This window comes from Fundulus heteroclitus, chromosome 6 (genome assembly GCF_011125445.2).
Source record: "Fundulus heteroclitus isolate FHET01 chromosome 6, MU-UCD_Fhet_4.1, whole genome shotgun sequence".
NCBI lineage: Eukaryota > Metazoa > Chordata > Actinopteri > Cyprinodontiformes > Fundulidae > Fundulus > Fundulus heteroclitus.
The window spans coordinates 32,625,070-32,645,642 of NC_046366.1; the positions used below are offsets into that span (position 1 = coordinate 32,625,070).

Genomic DNA, 20,573 nt, shown 5'->3' on the forward strand with positions numbered 1-20,573 from the left:
AACTGGAAAATAATCAACAGTTTCTATAAACTTTGCAGGCCGTAACCTCAAAAAAAAAAAAAAAAGATCAGAACTTCCTCTTTAATCTACGTTGATGCGTATCACTGAAGTTTTCAACGCCGCAGCTTTCAGCTTCTCAAGGCAAACCGGTATGGCACAAAGTGCCGCCTTTAATTAACACATATTTACACGCACCAAATACGCCTTTAACATTTCAGAGTCGTTGGGGTTTTATTTTCAGTTTCAGAATGGAAAAAGGTCTCACATAGACTTACAGATAATTTTAGCACTGATTTTAATTCTTGAGCAACCGGTTCTTTTACTGATGGGTAATGATGAACATTAAGAATTAACAGAGCCAGTGGAGCCGTCCCGCTGTGACCTGCGCATGCAGACACGCCAAATATAGCCCCGAGTCGCCCCAAAACTGCTCGGTTTTTCCTCAGAGGCTGCCCTAGTTAGGCCGTCCCGCCGTGACTTTCCAGGAGACCCGTGTCCCTGAGGTTCTTTAGGACGGTTATAACCACAATCTGTCACTCTCCGGCTAACCACAGTCAGCTGCAGCCCACTGAAACGGGAACACACACAATCTGCCAGAGCACAAACAAAAAAAGGGCAAATCTGGAGGAGGCCTGCTGGTCGCTGTCAGAGCAGGTCGTCCCACATTTCTCCACCCACACAGTCTTAGTTCAGCCAATAAAACACACGGGAAAAAAGTTCCTAATGTCAGCCATAGAAGATCCTTTGGAAAGTGTGTGATATTTAATAAGTGTTTATCAATTACAATACTCATCCCCAAGCTTATGGTTTATAAAAAGAGCAAATAATGATCCCCAAAGTGATGCTCCCTTCATATAAAAACCGTTGGCGTACAGAACGAGTAGCTCTTAACAAGGAGAAGCAGCATTTAGTTCCTATGCTCCACTTATCTGGAACAAATTTCCAGAAAACTGTAAAAGTGCGGAAAAAGCCTGAGTTCCTTTAAATCGAGATTAAAAACACATTTGTTTGAAATTGCCTTTGAATGTTCTAGTTAAACTGTTTTAAATGTTCTTTTTTGTTTCTACATTCTATCCCTACTTGCTTTTATTCCTATATTTTAATCATGTAAAGCACTTTGCATTGTCTCTGTACTGAATTGTGCTATATAAATAAATTTGCCGTGCCTTGCCTCTTCCACTTGCTTTAATGGCTGGTTCAATGCCGTAATTCATTTATAATTAATGTCTTACGGTTATCAGGCAAAAACAAGCTTCCTTTTTCAAAAATCAGGGTTTGATGCCTTAATTTATTCAATCAACTAATTATTTTAAAGGGAACATTTCTTAAACATATAATAAAGTTTTGGCTTTTGGAAGAGCAATTTGTGTTGGGTTTTTTTTTTTTTTTTTTTGGTAAACACAGATTTATGAAAAATAAATCTGGGCAGCCGATTTACCGACATTCAGAGCAGGTGGTTTTTATTTAATTTAGCAGATTTGTTGTCTTTGCTGTGTCGCAGCGAAGGAAATGCTCAGGGACGTATGTCATGGTTAGAGGCTGCGAATGCTCAGGAATGGATGACAGTATTTAAAAAAAAAAAAAAAAAAACTGGCAAATACCGGCTTCATTTATTCGGACGCCAGATAATCGGCCTAACTCTGCTTTTTGGTGTTTGTGTGTCATAGATCAGATTAGACTGGATCACAAGCATGAAACAGGGTTCAAAACATGCATTTAGTATTTGCAATATTAGTTTAAAAGTGTGTCATCTTGAGCTTAGTCGTGTATTAAATAAAGTCAAATAAAGCAGAACTAATTTCTATGGCCAATACAACATTTACAAGCTAGGGAATTAAAAAGGCTGACATTTATAACACCAATTTTTCTTTCTTTGAGCTAATTTTTACAGAGTAGGATAATTTGACATGTGGATAAGAACATGTGGATAAACTATGCATACGGTTTAAATTGTGTTTTATTGAAAAGCCAACATATCAACTGATGTAATCAGTATGTTACAATATGCTGATCATTCAGCCATTTTTTTCAGTGATCAGCAGATCAGGTACTGAAATGTATTTATTATTGTCCTTTTTAGTGAATGGTTAATAAATTTTAACATTTTTTGACACATTTGTTGGACTTTTTTTTAGCAACTTAATAAATATCAGATTTTTTTTTTTCTCCCAGATTAAGGCTCATATGCACTGATGCATCAAAAATCATCTCTAACTGTAAATAACCTGAAACACTTCTGCTTTTCCTTTGAGTTCAACTTTAACTAAAGTAGATCTACACAAATTGATTGTGACGCGTTACGGACTAACCAAAAAATGAAAAGTTGTAGAGCGGATCTCAAAGACTGGAAACTGGCATTGGCCTGTAAAGGTCTGATCGGTGCATCGCTGTGTGGGCAATTAATCATATAAAAGTGTACGATATGAAAATGGCAGCATATAAACATGCAATATTAAAGGAACAATAAGTAATAATAACGCCTAGTGGCTAATATGGGAACAACACATACGCAATGCCTTTCACGGACACCCGCCATTTACTCAACGGTCTGTTGTTGCTGTGAAACTTTTTATTTTTACTTCCACAGGACAGGGATATAATATTGTATTCTGTTTTATTTCTGGTCTGCTTCTCTTACTGGCATCCATGTTTGCAGACTGCTGCTCTTTTGTCTAAATAAAATACTAAATGCTGCGCTCTGTTGTGGGAACCCTGGGAACTCTCATATGATTGGCTCAGGAACCAGGAAGTAAACACGGGCTACACTCTGTTCTGGACCGTACTTCTAGGATTAAAAGGAGAAAAACGTGACGAAGACATTGGTGATGGAGAGGACCGATTACTTATAGGGAATGTTACTTCCATCCCAAGTGAGAAATGAGAATAAGTTACGTTGATTTTACAGTAAATATCTTACTTATAGCTCCTTTAATACTACTGTTATGATTGATGACCGATATTTATCTATATTCTATTTCTCAGCTTCCGTTCTACATCACCATCACAGTCACAATGCACATGGCCAACCAACTCCTGCACAACATACACAATAAGCGGGAAGTAAATGTTGGATATTGATATCAGGCCAGGTTCACTTATCGACCGATACCGATATCTTAAAAAATTACTAATATCAGCCGATACCATTAATGCCAACTGTACATCCCTAAAAATATAAATATATATTTGGTAACTCTCCCATAACAATAATGTTCCACAGGACAGAAGCCAAGTACCACACTGTTTTTTTTTTTTTTTGTTTTTTTTTTTGTTGTTTTTTTTGCTCTGTGCTCCAGTTTAGACAATCATCTGATTGAATGTCAGTCATCAAGTGAATCTGATGTGGTAATTTGTAAGGATTTTTTTATTAGCTTTTTTTTGTCACGGTGAGATAAATTGCATCACAAATTAAAAAAAAAAAAAACTCTAGTATTCATCCAGACTCAAGCTGACTCTGATTTGTTGTGAATCACAGAGAAAGCTTTAGGAGCCAAAAACAACGTTTGCTTTAACAGAATAATGTCACTGAATATCAGATTTTAAAAGTGTGCGAGCAAAACGACAGGTTTATTAATCATTAATTAAAAGTGTACAGTTTTAAACTTCCTTAAGAGCAGCAGCAACATAAATCAACCAGTTAAACTGACAGTTGCTGCTCTGCTTTATCGTGGTTTTCATTTTATTTTTTTATCTAAAATCTATAAAGATTCCTTGACGCGCGTTGTATATGCATGACAAGTCTTCAGCTTTAATTTTAGTTCACATTTACGACTCTTGAAATAAAGTTTCACCCGCCGCCGTCCTGCCTTAATCCGTCGCTAACATTAGCCTAGCTAATTAGCTTTGTGGCTAAAACATTCCTGAGTCCCAGCCAAAGATCCGCACCTGAACGTGTCTCCGCTTGTGAGTCCTCCGGGAGAGGACGGTGAACTCCGGCGCTCCTCGGCGAACTTAACTCCCGAGAAACTTTGCTGTTTTGTTTCCCCCTCCTTTGGAGCTGCCACCAGCTGAAAAGTTGTCTTTTTGAAGTTTCTCGGACACGTCCTTCCCTGCTCGGTTTGTATGTGCGGTTAATCCACAACAGTCCTCCTTCCCGTGGACTCTCGTCTGCCCCCTGACAACTTCGGCAACCACCTTTCTGCGAAGATCGTCTCCTCCCGTGACGTCTCACTCTCGAGACTTGTTTCACGGGAAACGAAAAGAGAATTTGTTTTATTACAATGTGGATGTAAGATGTAAACATTTTGTGATACGGCACGCCGCGACTTATCAATCGCATAACAGATACAATCAGTCGACTAGATGTGTTTTTTGTGTCCATGAGCTAATTTAGGTATTTGTCAAGAGAAATGTGTTCAGAGTGAGGCCTCTTTCTCTGTAAGGAATGCACATGGTTCGAGCCCCTCAGGTGTTACCGACGCAAACAGGGGAATAGGCGCCTTCTAGTGGTAATAATGTGGAACTACAAATGCTCCGCATCCAACTGCGACTCCTGCTGAGGTTAAACCCCACAGTGAGGTAATCACCAAAAGTTTCGGTGGTGATGCAAACAGAGGCGGCCCCGAAGCTGTACTGGGCCCTGTTCACTGATTTTATTTCAGGGGCCCACCTCCAACTACACTCACTTTAAAAGTATTCACACCCCAGGAACTTTTTTTATGGTTTTAAGGTAAAACCTCTAAACTAGGGGTGTCCAAACTTTTCTGCACAAGGGCCGAAATTGTCAAGTCAAAAGCACTGGAGCGACAGAACATTAATTATAAGATTTTTTTAAAAAAAATCTGTTTTTCCCCCTGCTCTACAAAAATATGACAATTTAAATGAAACAAAATAGTCTGGCATCTTGGTGTTGGGTGACTTTGCCACAAGTTGCAATGATGCAGTCAGCCTAGGACTACGCGTCATCCTTCACCCTACACCCCCATCAGAAGCTCACAGTGCCGACCTCCACCTGTCAGTGGATGTGCGACTTCCTCACTGAGCAGCAGCAGGTGGAGCTTCTCCAGCACAACAACCATCAGCACTGCATGGTGTCCCTCCGGGGGGTGTTCTCTAACCACTGTACAAATTACTTTTTATTTATTTATATATACAGGACTGTCTCAGAAAATTAGAATATTGTGATAAAGTTCTTTATTTTCTGTAACGCAATTAAAAAACATGAAATGTCATACATTCTGGATTCATTACAATTCAACTGAAATATCGCAAACCTTTTATTGTTTTAATATCGCTGATTATGGCTTACAGCTGAAGAAAACTCAAATATCCTATCTCAAAATATTAGAATATCGTGAAAAAGTATACTAGTAGGCTATTCAACTAATCACTTGAATCGTCTAATTAACTCGAAACACTGCAGGGTTTCCTGAGCCTTGAAAAACACTCAGCTTGGTTCAGTAAACTAAATCACAAGTATGGTAGTGGTTAAGAGACGACATAAGATTCTCACAGTAACTGGTGTACTGACCATGGCATTACTGTCCTTGATTGGCCTGCCAATTCCCCTGACCTGAACCCCATAGAGAATTTGTGGGGTATTGTGAAGAAGAAGCTGAAAGACACCAGAGCCAACAATGCAAATGAGCTAAAGGCCGCTATTGAAGCATCCTGGGCATCCATAACACCTCAGCAATGCCACAGGCTGATTGCCTCCATGCCACGCCGCATTGATGCACTAATCTGTGCAAAAGGATTCCCAACCAAGTACTGAGTGCATTAATGGACATTTTCAAATGTTTGATTTTGTTTTGCTGTTATAATTTTTTTTTTTTTACTTGGTCTGAGGAAATATTCTAATATTTTGAGATAGGATTTTTGAGTTTTCTTCAGCTGTATGCCATAATCAGCGATATTAAAACAACAAAAGGCTTGCAATATTTCAGTTGATTTGTAATGAATCCAGAATGTATGACATTTCATGTTTTTTAATTGCATTACAGAAAATAAAGAACTTTATCACAATATTCTAATTTTCTGAGACAGTCCTGTATACATGAAACTATTGCACACTGTGCAAAGAAATAAAGGGAACACCTAAACAGAATAATTTTACTCCAAATCAGTCACACCTTGTGGAATCAGTGCCACCAGTTAGGTAGTAACATTTAACATTTATTGTGAATCAATTTCACCTGCGACAACCACTATAACAAAGTGTTAACTGCAGGTGGTGACCACAGATCATTTCTGGTTGAACTTTTAGTCACCTTTTCATTTTGTCAGTGCTGTCACGCATCGAGGCATCATTTTTTTTTTTTTTTTTTTTTTTTTACAGCCCACTGAAGTTGCTCAAGTCGTGTAGCCAGTCCAAGACGGAACATCAATGCGAGCTGTAGCAAGAAGGTTTGCTGTGTCTGTCAGCGTAGTGTCCAGAGCATGGAGGCGCTATCAGGACACAGGCCAGTACATCAGGAGACGTGGAGGAGGCCGTAGGAGGCCAACAACCCTACAGCAGGGCCGCTACCTTTGCCTTTGTGCAAGGAGGAACAGGAGGAGCACTGCTAGAGCCCTGCAGGATGACCTCCAGCAGGCCACAGATGTACATGTGTCTGCTCAAACGATTAGAAGTCCATGAGGGTGGAATGAAGGCCCGACGTCCACATCTATAGGGCCTGTGCCTACAGCCCAACACTGAGCACGTCAATTGGCGTTTGCTGAATTCTCCACTGGCATCAGGAGCTGCCCAGGTGTTGTAGGGAGGTCATACAGGTACATGGAGGCCACACCACTGAGCTATAGAATACACTGGAGTGCTAATCACCGTCTGTTTGAACGAGTCGCTTTGAAGCCACCAGCCGCCATATTGGTACTCCCTATTTCCCCCCAGTAACTATGGAATATGTGCGCTACAGCATCGAATAACGAGGATTTTCTCATGTTCAGGGGGGGCTTAAGACTTTTAAAATGTCAAATGCCATATAGTTTTATGTTATTTACTAAAACTATCAAGTACTGAGAAAGTCATGTGCTGAAATATTTTGCATTTTATTCATTTAAATATATGTTTAAAATTTATAAATATATAAATAACAATATACAAAAACATATATTTACATATGTGTATACATATATATACATATACACGTACTTATATATACACATTTATATATATTTAATATAAATAACATGTAAAATATTTCAGCACCTAATTTCCTAGTAGTTGATAGTGTTAGTACATCCACTGACTGTAGAATTACCTGTGAAACGTTTTCACACAGCCAGAAAACTGCTTTTTATTCCAAGCAAATCCTATGGGATTCTGTGAGAGTAGGGAGTAGCAAGATGGCGGCCAGTGACTTCAGTTTTTCGGCAAAATCAGCACTCCAGTGTATTATATAGCTCAGTGGGCCACACGCGCTGCTGAGCCTCATTTTGAGAGGATATTAACTGACTTTGACTCAGCCTGTCATGTTATTTTCCACTTTGATGCTGAGTATGAATCCAAATCTAGATCTCCCCGGTGTAATAATTATGATTTCTATTGATCATTTGCGTTATTTTCTTCTCAATTCCACTGTTAAAGCTTTTCAATGAGAATATTTAAAATCGACATCTAGATGTTATTTTGGTGTTCCCTTTAATTTTGTGATCTCTCTACATGTAGGTATTATATCAGTTTAACAATAAAACCTTCCTTCAGCTTGTCTATAAAAAGTGGAGTTAATTGCTTTGATGCACCTAAATATAAAAAATGTTTGTGTTGTGCTTTTTTTATGTAAGGTTGAATTTAAGCAGAAAAAGGCATTTATAAAAATTTTAATTTTGTGATCTCTCTACATGTAGGTATTATATCAGTTTAACAATAAAACCTTCCTTCAGCTTGTCTATAAAACGTGGAGTTAATTGCTTTGATGCACCTAGATATAAAATTTTTTTTTCTGTTCTGCCATTTTATGTAAGGTTGAATTTAAGCAGAAAAAGGCATTTATGAAAATTTTAATTTTGTGATCTCTCTACATGTAGGTATTATATCAGTTTAACAATAAAACCTTCCTTCAGCTTGTCTATAAAAAGTTGAGTTAATTGCTTTGATGCACCTAAATATAAAAAATGTTTGTGTTGTGCTTTTTTTATGTAAGGTTGAATTCAAGCAGAAAAAGGCATTTATTAAAAAATGTTGCCCAACAGGACTAATAAGTCTATAATTAGCACAAATACTCCAGTAACCAGGCAGGGAAGGGGGAGGTATTTTCTCATAATTATTTAATCACACATACATTTACATCATGCAGTCAATCCAAAACTGTGATCTCATTTAACTTCCTGTCTCTGTCCGTATCAGAGCCCTGCTTTACTTGTGCCCCAGTTCTCCAGGAATGATCCAGTACCGCGTCCACTGACAGACCCCCCCCCCCCCCACCCCCCAAAAAACAAACTGTCCTTAAAAAAAAAAAAAAAAAAAAAAAAGACCAACTATTACACAGTAATAAAAAAAGGCTACACTTTCGTTTTAATTTAGAATCAATGCAAAAACGTAATTTCGGTAAACACCATAAGTAATCTCTGCAACCCATTTCATATCCAGTTTGTTTTTTATGTTTTTTTTGGTGGAAGGAGGATATCAAACATTTTAAGGTTAACGATTCGCAGTGGTAACTAATCCAGATGAACACAGAGAAGACGACACGGGGGGAGATTTTCCCGTCTGCAGCTCGTAAAACACAATTACAGCGGTTCATTTTCCTCACAGGGCTTTGGAAACTGCTTCATACCTCCAGTCTAAAAAAAAAAAAAAACAGCCACATGTGGAGTGTTTCTTTTTCTCCCCCTTCCTGTTCTGAACATATTGAGAAGACGTTCTGCAAAAACCTGACTTTCCTGTCTTTAACGCGACACCTTTTGGCGCTGGATTTGCTCCACTGCTCTTCACGGAGGCTTCTTCAATCGCTTTTTTCCATAATTAAAACTGAAAAAGGAGATTTCCTCCCTCCCTTCTTCAGCGTTCACACTGAAGGAAAAAAGAAAAGGAGCTCGTTTTATGTTTCAGCTGTCCGGTGATGAAAGAAGCTTTTTTCAACGTGTAACAAAAACAAGGCGTGGCAGGAGCAGCGCAGCAAATCCACACTCTGACCGACATACAGTGTATCTTACAGTATATTGCACTTATGCAAGGTGTTAGTGTCCTCATGCTGGGGTTACAATCTCCATCAGCTTGCTTTGCCAATGCACCGGGGCTTAACGTGATTAAGAGAAACAGATGTGATGGGAACTAACATAAAAAATATATATATATAGAACAAATACGACAAAAACACTAAAGAAATCCGACACCCGCTGGCTACATTTAGTTAAATAGACCCTTTCTTCCACATGATGACAGAAGATTATTGTGCAATTTGTGGATTTTCTTTTCTTTCTTTTTAGCCAGACCCCGCTTTCCCCTGATTGGCTGATCAGCAGCGAGGGTCTGATCCATCAACCGATGCACACCCCGGTTCCCCACATTGCTGTCAAACATCTACACCATCTATTGTATAACAGACCAGAGCATATGAAACCCAGCATAACACACACACACACAAAAAAAAAAAAAAAAAAAAAAGTAGGGAAGAAGATGAATGAAGAAGCGAGGCACCCTTAGAAAAGAAATAAAACAAATGGATCAGGTCTTTATAGGACAGGTGAGGGAGTGATCGGGACCCGGCTGGGACAGGACCGAGAGTGAGCGTCTGTCTGATCGGCTGCCGTCTGCGTGCTGAAATATATAAATAGAGTCCATCGACAGCGACGTCGCCCACTTAGATGAGTTAAAAACAGTACGTGTAGCAACTTAGTGTAGGCTTAGAGGTGGAAGCTTTGTGTTAACCGGATCGCTCTCATCATTCATCCCTCTGCGTTATTCGTATCCTTCCAACGAACGGTTTTAATTTAACTTCATGACAAAAAAAAAAGAAAACAAATGGCCTCCACAGGTGTTTAGATTAAATACATCTACAGTACGGCTGTTCATTATTTTTACTATTATTATTATTTATTTTTTAAAATCCTTCTTTTTCAAGCCGTTTCCTTTGCGAGCTTTCTCTCCCGCCGCAGGGCGAAACGTGTGCCCCCCCCCCCTTCTTTATGACGCATGTAAAATCTATACAGAGAAAACCGTGGTTAACTGATAGTAATCATAATCGTAATGAAATGTACATAAGTTATCCTATAAGGTCGAGCTCTTTTCTTTCTTTGTTTTTTTTTTTTTTTGCGTATTTTTGCTTTTCTTGCCGTTTTCGGTGTTTTTTTGTTTTCTTGCTACCGCTTACATTCAGCTTGGCACAGTGCAGAACTACGACGACGACGACGACGGCGGACTGTGCAAAACAAAAAAAAAACGAAGCTTAAACATTCGAGATCGTGCACCGTTTTCGCTCGCAAAGAAAAGGCCTGCGCTCGACGCTGCGTTTGGTTCGCTGAGTGAGAATATTATCCTGCTTTTTTTTTTTCCTCGTAAATTAAAATCGCTCTTTTTTTTCTCCCTCCTTTTCTTTTTAAACGTATTATATCCCGTTAAGAGAGAGGTGTTGATAATGGGAAGTGGAGGAGAGGAGAGGGGTGGGTGGGGGTGTTTGGGGAGGGAGGGGTAGGGGTGGGGGAGGGCTGTACAGGCCGGGAATATTTATATATATTTATATATTTATAAATCCGAACTCCTCGGCGGCGTGGAGCCTCTTTGCTGTAATGGAATGACAGGTTGTCTGGGTGGGCGGGCAGGTGGGTGACGTTGGCTTCTTCTGTGGTGTCGTTCCTCTGCTCTGCTGCTCTTCAGCTGTAGAGGAAAAACAACGGAAAAGTGAGCACAGTTTTCCTTCCAATTCATGACTGAGTAAGACTGGAGTATATAGGGGGGAAAAATAGCGGATCGTAGGGCTGGACGATAATTTAATAATGATATATATCAATAGACGTATAGCGATGATAGAAACCAAAGGGTCAATAAAAAGTTCAATAGAATAACAATTTTCCTTCCTTTGGCATTCTAGCCATGTAGGTTAATACTACAATCATTATATCCTCCCAACCAATCACAACGCAGATCCACGTTCAAAACAAGAGCACACGTTCTTGTTTTATTTTGGTTTCGGTAAAAAGTTGGTTGAATAACGGGTTGAGTTTGAATTCATATAAAATGTAAAAATAGGTCGCTAAGCAACAGCTTAAAACGTCCAGTGCTGTCCTTAAAATATGTGTTTTGAATTTGTTGATAATTATGGATCAATATGATTTCTTTTTTATCTATATGCTTTTTTCCCTCTATATCTTCCAGCCCTAATATCGATAAAATAGAAATCATATTGATCGATATCGATAATTATCAAAAGATTCAAAACATATATTTTAAGTGCAGCTCTGACCATTTTACGCTGTTGCTTAGTAACCTATTTTTACATAAAAAACACTGAATTCAAACTCAACCTTTCAGTCAACCAACATTTTAACAAAACTGCAAGTTTTTTAAAAAAAACGTCTCTGATCTCACTGAAGGGGGGCGGAGCTTGATGACGGAGCGTTCCAGGATCTACGTCTGTAATTGGTTGGCTGTAAGGCCAGAATGAAAAAGGAAAACTGTTATTCTATTTAACTTTTTATCGATATATATTGTTATTGAATCAAAGCACTCTACTTTCCGTTGATCTATCACTTAAAACCCCCAGTAAGATCCACTGGAGTAATTATGTGACAGAGAAAAGCTGTGTGAACACTTTCTACCGTCACCGGTTAGATGATGTTAAACAGGCGACATCTGACATGGACTGAAGCCGATCTGAATATTTTACAGTGCGGGCGTCCCAAACGATAATTTCCCTAAAACCAGACGTCTCCCACTCACATCTTGTCCGGCTTGCTGCCTCCACCCCTGATGGACACCGGCTGGCTGTTCTGGTAGAAGCTGCCCCCCATGCGGTTGATGGTGTGGTGGGTTGGAGATGCAACCGGAGGCTGGCCGGGTCGGATGGGTTTGGCTAGAGACGAGGGAGGAGAGATTTGGGATTTTATTTACGGAGGAAGGCGCTTCAGAAACGGTGGCCAGGTTTGTTTTAAACCCCCCCGGCAGCCTACTAACCGATCTGGGCCGAATGTCCCCTCCGGGCCATGTTCTTGGCCCTGACGGCCTCCTTGATGCGGTCCACCTCCTGCTGGTAGCGCTTGCGGTCGCGGGCGGCGTTCTCCTTGGCCTCCTTCAGTGCAGACTCCAGTGCCTTGACCCGCTCAGCCGTAGCACGAAGACGTTTCTCCAGTTTAGGAAGCTCACAGCGCAGGTCTGCATTATCACGGACCAGCTGAGGAGAAAAAACAAAAAGAATACAGAGCGCTGGGTTTAAAACAGTTTCATCACTTTGGTTTCATTCACACTGCAGCCTGAAGTGACCCAATTCTGATTTTTTTTTTGCCCATATGCGACCTGGATCTGATCTTTTCATGACAGTCTGAACAAAACAGATCTGATCTTTTCATGACAGTCTGAACAACACAGATCGGATTTTTTCAAATGCGACCTGGATCTGTACGGCCGGGTCGCATTTATCCGACCTGTACGTCACTAATACCCAACAAACGTCACTATTCTGTGTCCTGCTATGCAGAAGCAGGAAGAAAAACGACACCCATAGCGGACAACATTGAGGAGAGCAGTCAATGGAGAGAAAAGAAATTAAAGATCGCAAAATGTGCGGCAGCATTATAACTCGTGTTGCACGATACCAGTATGGGACGGGCCCCCCGATCCAGCACTAAAATGGTGGTATCGGTATCGGCGAGTACCAACAAATAGGGCACCGATACCATTTTGATGTTTGTTTGTCACTTGGACGCAGTATTATACATGTTATATAAGTTCATGAAAGTTGCACTATTTTGGCATTTCAGAGCCAAAACTCAGGGTTTAAAAGAGATTATTCAATTACTAATGTAATTTTACTGTCTTACTGTTGCACTACTATTATACATGTTATAATTTCACGACTATTTTGGCCTTTGAGAGCCAAAAGTTTATTGAACTAATGTCACCCATTCCAGATAGGCAATAAAAAGTTCTACTACCCTAAGTAGTATGCAGTTCTTCATATATATATATATACACACAAACATCAATTTCAAACAGATGGTATCGGCCAATACTGCAAAAAAAATGGCATCGGCGCAACACTAATTATAATTAATGTTTACTTCCGCAAACACTGAGCATGCTTTGCTACGTGTGACGTCATCGCGTCCTCCACTGCGCATTTGGGACACTTAAGTTGAATGAATTCAGTTCACACAGAAGATCACACAAGTAAAAAAAAAAAAATCGGAATTGCCTGCAGTATGAACAAGCATCAGACACGGAAGAAGATGAAAGCCAAATATTAGGTTGATAAATAAAACTACCTGAGCAGACAAGACAACTAAAATGGTGAAAGGACTGAAAAAAAAAAAAAGGGGTCCGGGAAAGGGAACTCCCACCTGTTTGTGAACCTTGGTGAGTTGCTCAAGATTGTTCTCAAGAAAGGAGATTTTCTGTTTCTGTGCTGCGCTGCCTCCTGTGTCATCAGAGTCCATCTCAGCACTCTGAAAAACAAAAAAACAAACAACAAAGTACAAGTTATAGCTACAAATATTAGTGCCACATTAAAAAAAAAAAAAAAAAAAAAAAAAAAACAGGATGCACGATATATCGGCATTAACATCGGTATCGGCCAATGCTAGTCATTTTTTAACTTATCGGTATCGGTCCGATAAGTAATACTGGGCCGATATTAACAACCAATGTTTATTTCCACCTAGTTGCCCTTAGTACCCGTGTTTAGAGAGGGGGAGGTGACGGCGTTGGTCATGCAGTCATGTTAAAGTGATGCATCACAACCAGGATTGTTTTTTTTTTTTTTATGAAAAAGATTAAAAAAATAACTAAAAGCAATGTGTAATTTTGATTTAGCCAGATAACTGAGGATTTGCACAGGCAAGTCTAGACTATAACCCACATTCAAAAACTTAACCATCACAGAAACATAAATGTGCGCACACACATCGGTAAATATCGGTTATCGGACGTAACAGCAATATTATTACATCGGAAATCGATATCGGCCAAAATTTTCATATCAGTGAATCCCTAAAATAAGCAATGCGTGTCACCTTTTTCACTCTGGTAGCCAAATCCTGAACGAAGAGTTTCCTGAGGTTGTGGAGAGTCTGCAGCTCCTTGGCCTGCACCGGAAAAGGACAAGAGAGGTTAAACACGAGGGAGTAAATGTACTCTAACCCTGTGGTTTGTGTGTTATTAGCTCAGATGAACGCACCACTGTCTCTTCAAGCCCCTTCAGGTCCTGTCTGGCCTGCTCCCTGCGGTCCTGCATCACCCTGAATGACAGGAACAAACGCAGTGGAAACGGTTAGCGGGCTCCAAACCCGATAAACAGAAGCAGGACGTTTCCTACGCGTCTGGAAAACCTACGTGAGCTCGTGCAGCTTGCGGCTCTTCTCCTGGTCGGTGGATTTCAGCTTCTCGTGCTCCACCCGCAGCCTCTCCTGCTCCAGCATGATCTTCTGGTTCAAACTGGGGGGAAGAAGACAAAAAGCGGCGTTGATTAAAGGATCTGTGACAGCGGATGAAGGATGCCTCGCTCAAACGCACGTCCCCAGCTGAACGATGGGAAAATCAAACGTTTACTATTCTTTTTATACTAATCTGAGATTGAGATCATGTTCCAGAGTCTTACTCCTGCAGCTCGGTGATGAGCTTCTCCTTGTTGTCCAGCTCGTCTCTCAGACTGCTGATCTGTTTCTGGTGGGCTTCACGGTGGGAATGGATCTGCTTCTCCACCGCTTCCTGAACGCCGACACGAAAAGCCGTTTAAAGCACCGCTCACATTCTGGAGGCACCTTTAGCTTCAGATAACAAAGCGTAGTTCAGACTTACCTTAACTTCATTGGCGGTCTGGATCTCATTCTCCTTCTCCATGGCATGGACTTTCTCTGTAAAAGCAGATTCCCCCCGTTAGTTGAAAGAGGAAGCCGCGGAAGCCTTAAGACTAGGGCTGGGCCATATGGATTAAAAAATAAATCTCCGATTTTATCATACCAAATCCGATTAATCGATTTTTTTTTCCTCCTTTTTGTTTCATAAAAAGAAATTAAACAAATTATTTTAAAACCTTGCTTTTTATGTCAAGCATTTCGTCAGGGAGTTGACCTGAATTCAAAGTGCAACTAAAAACAAGCTGTGAAACATGCTTGTAAAACAAGATGGCAGCCGTGCCATTATAAACAATTAAAATATAACAAAACATTTGCTGCTAGTGGTATTACACATTGAGCTAAGAACAGGCTTCACTGCACTTGTGAACTTCAAACTAAGTTAAAAAAAAAAGTAAATAAATAAACGAAGTACCTCGTATTATGGTAAAAAAAAAGTTTCTACTTAACAATATTTTGACAATACATTTGCCTAAACATATATTCAGCATCACATGCTGTTCTCTTCATGGAAACCCAATGAGTGTATTGGCAAAACAAAATCCAGATTTTCCAAAATGAAATCTTAAAGAATTGTAAATTCGAATTAATCGATTAAATCGATTTATCGCGTAAGACGCAGAGACCGAATAAAATGAGGGAAAACCATTTCACAGAAGATCCATGATAACTTAACTGCGCCATCCAGCGAAGATGCCTCAACAAAAATCACCTTTAGAGTTAGAATCTATTCTAAGAAATTCAATTTAGGTCAGCTTTTTATGGTGTCAACAGGAATACTAGAGGTGGGCGATACCGGGACTTTTTAATCGATCCAATACCAAGTAAATACAGGGTGAGTATCGCCGATATCGATACAATACCGATACTTTTTACATTTAAGGCTCAATGTATCATCAAACTGTTGACCTTTCTGTATTTTTATGGTTTTTATTTTATAATTACAATTAAATAAATAAATAAGTAAATAAGAAGTTTCGTCTCCTCTCTCCGTTTCTGTGGCTCGACGTTTTCTTGCTCATGGTTTTTCACATGCTTATATAAAGTTGTTGTTTCCACTGAATTTAACCGGCTTTTTACAAACCATACAGCTTGATTTCATTTACGGTATGAAAATATAGCCAAACGGCGCCAAACGGCTCTAGCGATCTCTCTCTCCGAGTCTGAGGAGCAGCAGCGCGGTTGTTTGTGTGTTAAGAGGAGAGAGAGCTGAGTGGGCGGGCCAGCAAAGAGAGGAGGAGCAGCAAAGTGCTGTGACACAGACAGGGAGACTTTGGTGAATCTGCTGCGATCAGTGCGTGCGGGAGAGGATAAAACGTATCAATCTTGTTAAACGAGTCTTGTTCAATATGAATGCCAGCGTTGGTATCAATCCTAGGATCGATCCGCCCACCTCTAAAGAATAAATCTCCAGGTGCTTGGACATTTATACATCCTGTTCTTAATGCCGATATCCACTTTTTGTGTCATTTCGGGTTTCAACTTCACGTTCTCGCCATAGTGGCTACGTCTGGCCTGGTGTTCTGTTTAGCTTCGCGGCTACATCAAGCCGCTAGAGGAGCTTGTTCGGCCATGACGTTTTTACTTCTCCCTTCAGCTGAAATGGCAGAAGTGTGTGTGGAGCGTGGAGCACGGCTCGCACACACCGGAGAGACGCGTCGTTCTGCAAGACCCGCTCCAATCCAGAGAAACCAACAGCTCTGGACCAACAAGTCCTTTAAGCTTCGTTCTTCTCCGGTGACCCAACAACGAAGACGCGTACCCTGAGCGCTGAGCTTCACCAGCTCCTCGTTGAGCGAGTCCACGTTCTCCTCCAGCTGCCTCTTCTTCTGCTCCACGTTCTGCAGGTACTCGGTCAGGGACTTGATTTTAGCCTCGTGCTGCCGACACACAGAAAACCCCTTACTTCCTGCATGTTCCATCTAAATGTATCCATTAAGCTTGTAGAAAAGGTGCTGGCAGGAGTCAGGGAGTTGGCTGTGCTCGGATGTGAATACCTGGGAGATGCGCAGCTGACAGGCGGCCAGCTCCTTCTCGTTCTCGTCCATCTTCTTGTTGCTCTCGGACTGGATGCCCTCCAGCTGCTTGCAGCGCTTCACCATCGTCTTCACCTCGGACTTCAGCTTGCTGATGTAGAGCCGAGCCACCGTGAACTCCTCGTCTATCAGGCCGCTGGCGCTCTCGTGCTGCTGCAAGCCCCCGAGGGAAAAAACAAAAACACCAACAGAATGAGACTAAAACCATCTTATGAGCGGGGAAGATGAGGAAAGACGCAGAGAACAATCTGGGTACCTTTATGTCGTTGCTGCCCACAGCGATGCCAATTTCGGCCAAGTCTTTGAGCAGCGATGACATCATCTCAGTCACCCTCTTCTTCTGGTGATTGGACATTTCCTTCAGCTTCTGGAGCTCAGAGTCCAGAGAGGACAAGATGGACTGCGAAGAAGCAGGAGGAGATAATAAGATTGTGAAAGTTTAATAAAGGTCTCCCTTTCATGTTTGTCGCTTCCCGAGTGTGACGGAAACCAAAGGTTCATTTTTTTTTGTACAATAATTGTATATTATATGACAGAAGTTAGAGGCAGGAGAAGAATAAAGCAGACATGGTCATTAAATAAGTCTTTACAGGTGAGAAAAAGCTAACAAAAACTGAGCAAACACCGACACACCCAGAGAGTCAAAGCTCAACCCGTGCAGGAAGTAAAGACTTGACGGCTTCTCGTGACAATCAGTCAGCTGACACGTCAGATTAGTGAACTTCCTGCCTGCGTTGTTTAAATCTCCTGGTGAGAAATTATTCACTTTGGTTTGAAACGGCAGCTCCTTTGAAAATATTAATATTTTTTAGAAAGAAAGCAGATTAAAGGCTTGTGAATAACGAGTAGTATGGATATTTCTTTCCTCTCTCTTTTTGGTTTTTATCTCACAAATCCAGGGATTGTTAAAGTTTCAGTACGTTTCAGAACGTTCAGGACAATGAAGTTTCAGACCAATGCGACTTAAATGCTGCAAACTTCAGTCGCATTTTTCAGTTCTGGTATTTGACTCGGCCGCTTTTATGCCGAGCTCACATGATTTAAACGCTTTCCTACAGTTAAGATTTTAAAATCTAGAATTACTTTTAAGCCAAACCTCTTTAAATACACTTTCCCATGATAAAGAAGCGTGAAGCGGATAAGGTAACAGGAATATCTGGATCTGAATGAGCTGAATATCCATTTTAAGCCAATTTCAGGAGCTAAACTTTTTCACAGGCTTGCAGGAAAGTTTAAAAACCTCTGGATGAATCGTTTTTGACGAGGCGCCTCCAGCCTTCCTTCATCGAAGGGTTTAAAGTTTGGTCACATAATAACTCAACTTAGCCAGAGCTGCAAATCACTTAAGAAGCCAAAAAAAAAAAAAAATAAATAATAATAAAATAGAGGATTTAAAGAATAAAGATCCAACTTTATGACAAGCTAAATGTATTCTAATACCTAATATTGGCAATCTGTATATTTTAATAGAGATGTATTGACATTTTTTTTTTAATTTAAAATAAATAAATAAAAAAATAAAAGAAATGGACCGACAAATATTTGGGCCAATATTGAATCGATAATGCTCTTATGTCCAATAAGCGATATTTACTGACGTTCTATACATTTCCTTATAAAAAAGGTGGGCAGAATGGAGTTAAAATTGTATTTGTATTTTACGGTACTATTGTGATAGCAATAAAAGTGATGATAAAAACTATTTGCTGTCTTTATTTTTTAGGTAACTGTAAGGCTGCACACGTCAACGGCTATCATGGCGCCACTAAGAAAAAACTGCTTAAAAATCACACCTATCGCTAAACAGCCTTCTTCACCAGTTACACAAAGAAGGGTGATTTCTAATCACTAAACTGCACAAACTAACTGCATATAATCCTAATTTGAATTTATGGGCTAATTCATGGAAGAACTGTGAAGAAAATAACAATACAGAGGGCTGTGGGAGGTTTTCAGACGTCATTATTTGTAATTTATCGTTGAGACAAATCCGAACAGTTCCGCCGATGCTGATGATAACGCAGATAATATCGTGCATCTTTACTTTTTAAAAGGACTAAAATTCACATTAAAACCCTGAAACAGATCAAAAGGTCACAGAGATTTCATCAAATCACTGTTCAGTTAAGAGAAAACTGGCCAATTTACACGCAGTAGCTTTTACACTTTACAAGGTGAGGTGCTAATTTAAGAAAAAAAAAACGCCTTAAAGAGACCCTTTTTATGTTTTTACAGATAAATTAGAAGATTGCTTACATGTTAAATGAGTAATTTGGTTCTTTTGTGCCACGCGGCAGCATTTTCTCTCAGTCAGTCTGAGGTGAGGAGGAGACTCCATCCTGATAACCACTTGCAGGCCTTCAGCCCAACCCGAAACGTCCTGATTTATTACCTTTAAAGCCTCTGACGGCCCTAATGTTTAAGTCTCTGGCTCTTCTAACAACGTCAGTCTGAAGCGGCTGTGGAGATGTGAGCGACTGTGTGTCCCGCCATCCTTACAGATTTCTGACTGAGCTCCTCGCTGATGGACTCGAACTCCTTGGTCTTGTCCTCCACCTCCTGGCTCTTCTGGTCGTAGTTGACAGCCAGCTCCTCCAGGGCCTGCAGCACCTCCTTCACCTCCTCCTTGGAGGCCTCGTTCTCCGTCTGAAGGCGGTTCAGCTCCGCCTGCAGGTTCTCGTGATCCCTCCGAGAGGAAGCCAGCAGCTGGACAAGGCAGGTTTTTCTCAGTTTAGCAGGTTGATTTAGGCTCGTCGGGGCCAGAGAAACAATAACTCTTGGGTAAAGTGTGGATTAAAACCTTTTGAACTTTCCTACAGGTCAGAAGAATTAAATAACACCCGTTTTAGCTCGGCAGGGTAGACCGACTTGAAAGCAAAGACAGCTGTGAGCATTTCCCATCGTCTGTAAAGCTACGGCGATCATGTCCTCTGCCTGCACCGGGGCCTCCTCTCCATCTGTTCAGGCCTGCAGAACTCACCTCCTCCTGGTCGAGCATCTGCTGCTTCAGCTTCTCAACCAGCTGGCTCTGCTGGTTGATTTCTTCATCCTAAAAAAAAAAAAATCAAAACACATAAAACAAAAGGATTAAAATCACAACAGGATTCAGTTTCCATACCTGAAGCCCTCCACTCCCAAATAAAAAAACATCTACAAGTATAATAAAAGACTTAAAATGTAAATAATCAACCAAACACGAGTTCAACCGAGCAGATTTTGACGTTTTTCAGAATAAATTAATTTTTCTTCGCTACTCTTGTGTCAAACACATACAGGCAACATTTCAGCAAAACAGAATATCATCAAAGTTTATTTCAGAGATTCAATTCAAAGTAGAGCTTTGCGATAAAGCTTAAAAATAAAAATTATACCAAATCCGATCAATTTATTCCCCTCCTTTCCGTTTCAGAAAAAGACATTTTAAAAACGTGTTTTTGTTTTAAATTTTTTTTTATAAAAACGTGGGCGATCGCTCTGTCGTGGAAGGAAATAAGTGAACCTAGTATTAAAAAGTGGCTAAAATAGTCATCTACATGTTTACCACTGGAAAAAATAACAGACAATAAAAGATAAACTGGACATGTTGGAAAGGAT

General features: G+C 40.3%; 2 protein-coding genes across 10 annotated transcripts in view; both read right to left on the minus strand.

Annotated features, from left to right (window-relative positions):
- The window catches only part of LOC105930942 (rho GTPase-activating protein 12), an 89,098-nt gene extending 84,950 nt beyond the window's left edge, over positions 1-4,148 (minus strand). For 5 of the 8 annotated variants that reach the window (XM_021319918.2, XM_012869403.3, XM_012869400.3 and 2 more), the window contains exon 1: positions 3,886-4,148. The gene's annotated coding sequence lies outside the window, so the exon portion shown is untranslated. The remainder of the gene's footprint in view (positions 1-3,885) is intronic. The other 3 variants (XM_021319919.2, XM_012869405.3, XM_012869404.3) reach the window with 1 other exon arrangement.
- A 4,040-nt stretch (positions 4,149-8,188) lies between these two features.
- Positions 8,189-20,573, minus strand: part of LOC105930946 (kinesin-1 heavy chain) — a 31,476-nt gene continuing 19,091 nt past the window's right edge. The window contains exons 13-26 of one of the 2 annotated variants that reach the window (XM_012869407.3): positions 19,960-20,028; positions 19,479-19,685; positions 17,236-17,379; positions 16,941-17,132; positions 16,706-16,823; positions 14,888-14,943; positions 14,688-14,797; positions 14,423-14,524; positions 14,268-14,328; positions 14,104-14,175; positions 13,432-13,536; positions 12,050-12,266; positions 11,816-11,948; positions 8,189-10,753 (exon numbers count right to left, since the gene is read on the minus strand). In XM_012869407.3, the coding sequence (XP_012724861.1) occupies positions 10,750-10,753; positions 11,816-11,948; positions 12,050-12,266; positions 13,432-13,536; positions 14,104-14,175; positions 14,268-14,328; positions 14,423-14,524; positions 14,688-14,797; positions 14,888-14,943; positions 16,706-16,823; positions 16,941-17,132; positions 17,236-17,379; positions 19,479-19,685; positions 19,960-20,028 (1,590 nt within the window). In that variant the 3' untranslated portion in view covers positions 8,189-10,749. Of the gene's footprint in view, positions 10,754-11,802; positions 11,949-12,049; positions 12,267-13,431; positions 13,537-14,103; positions 14,176-14,267; positions 14,329-14,422; positions 14,525-14,687; positions 14,798-14,887; positions 14,944-16,705; positions 16,824-16,940; positions 17,133-17,235; positions 17,380-19,478; positions 19,686-19,959; positions 20,029-20,573 lie in introns of both variants that reach the window. The other variant, XM_021319920.2, reaches the window with a different exon arrangement.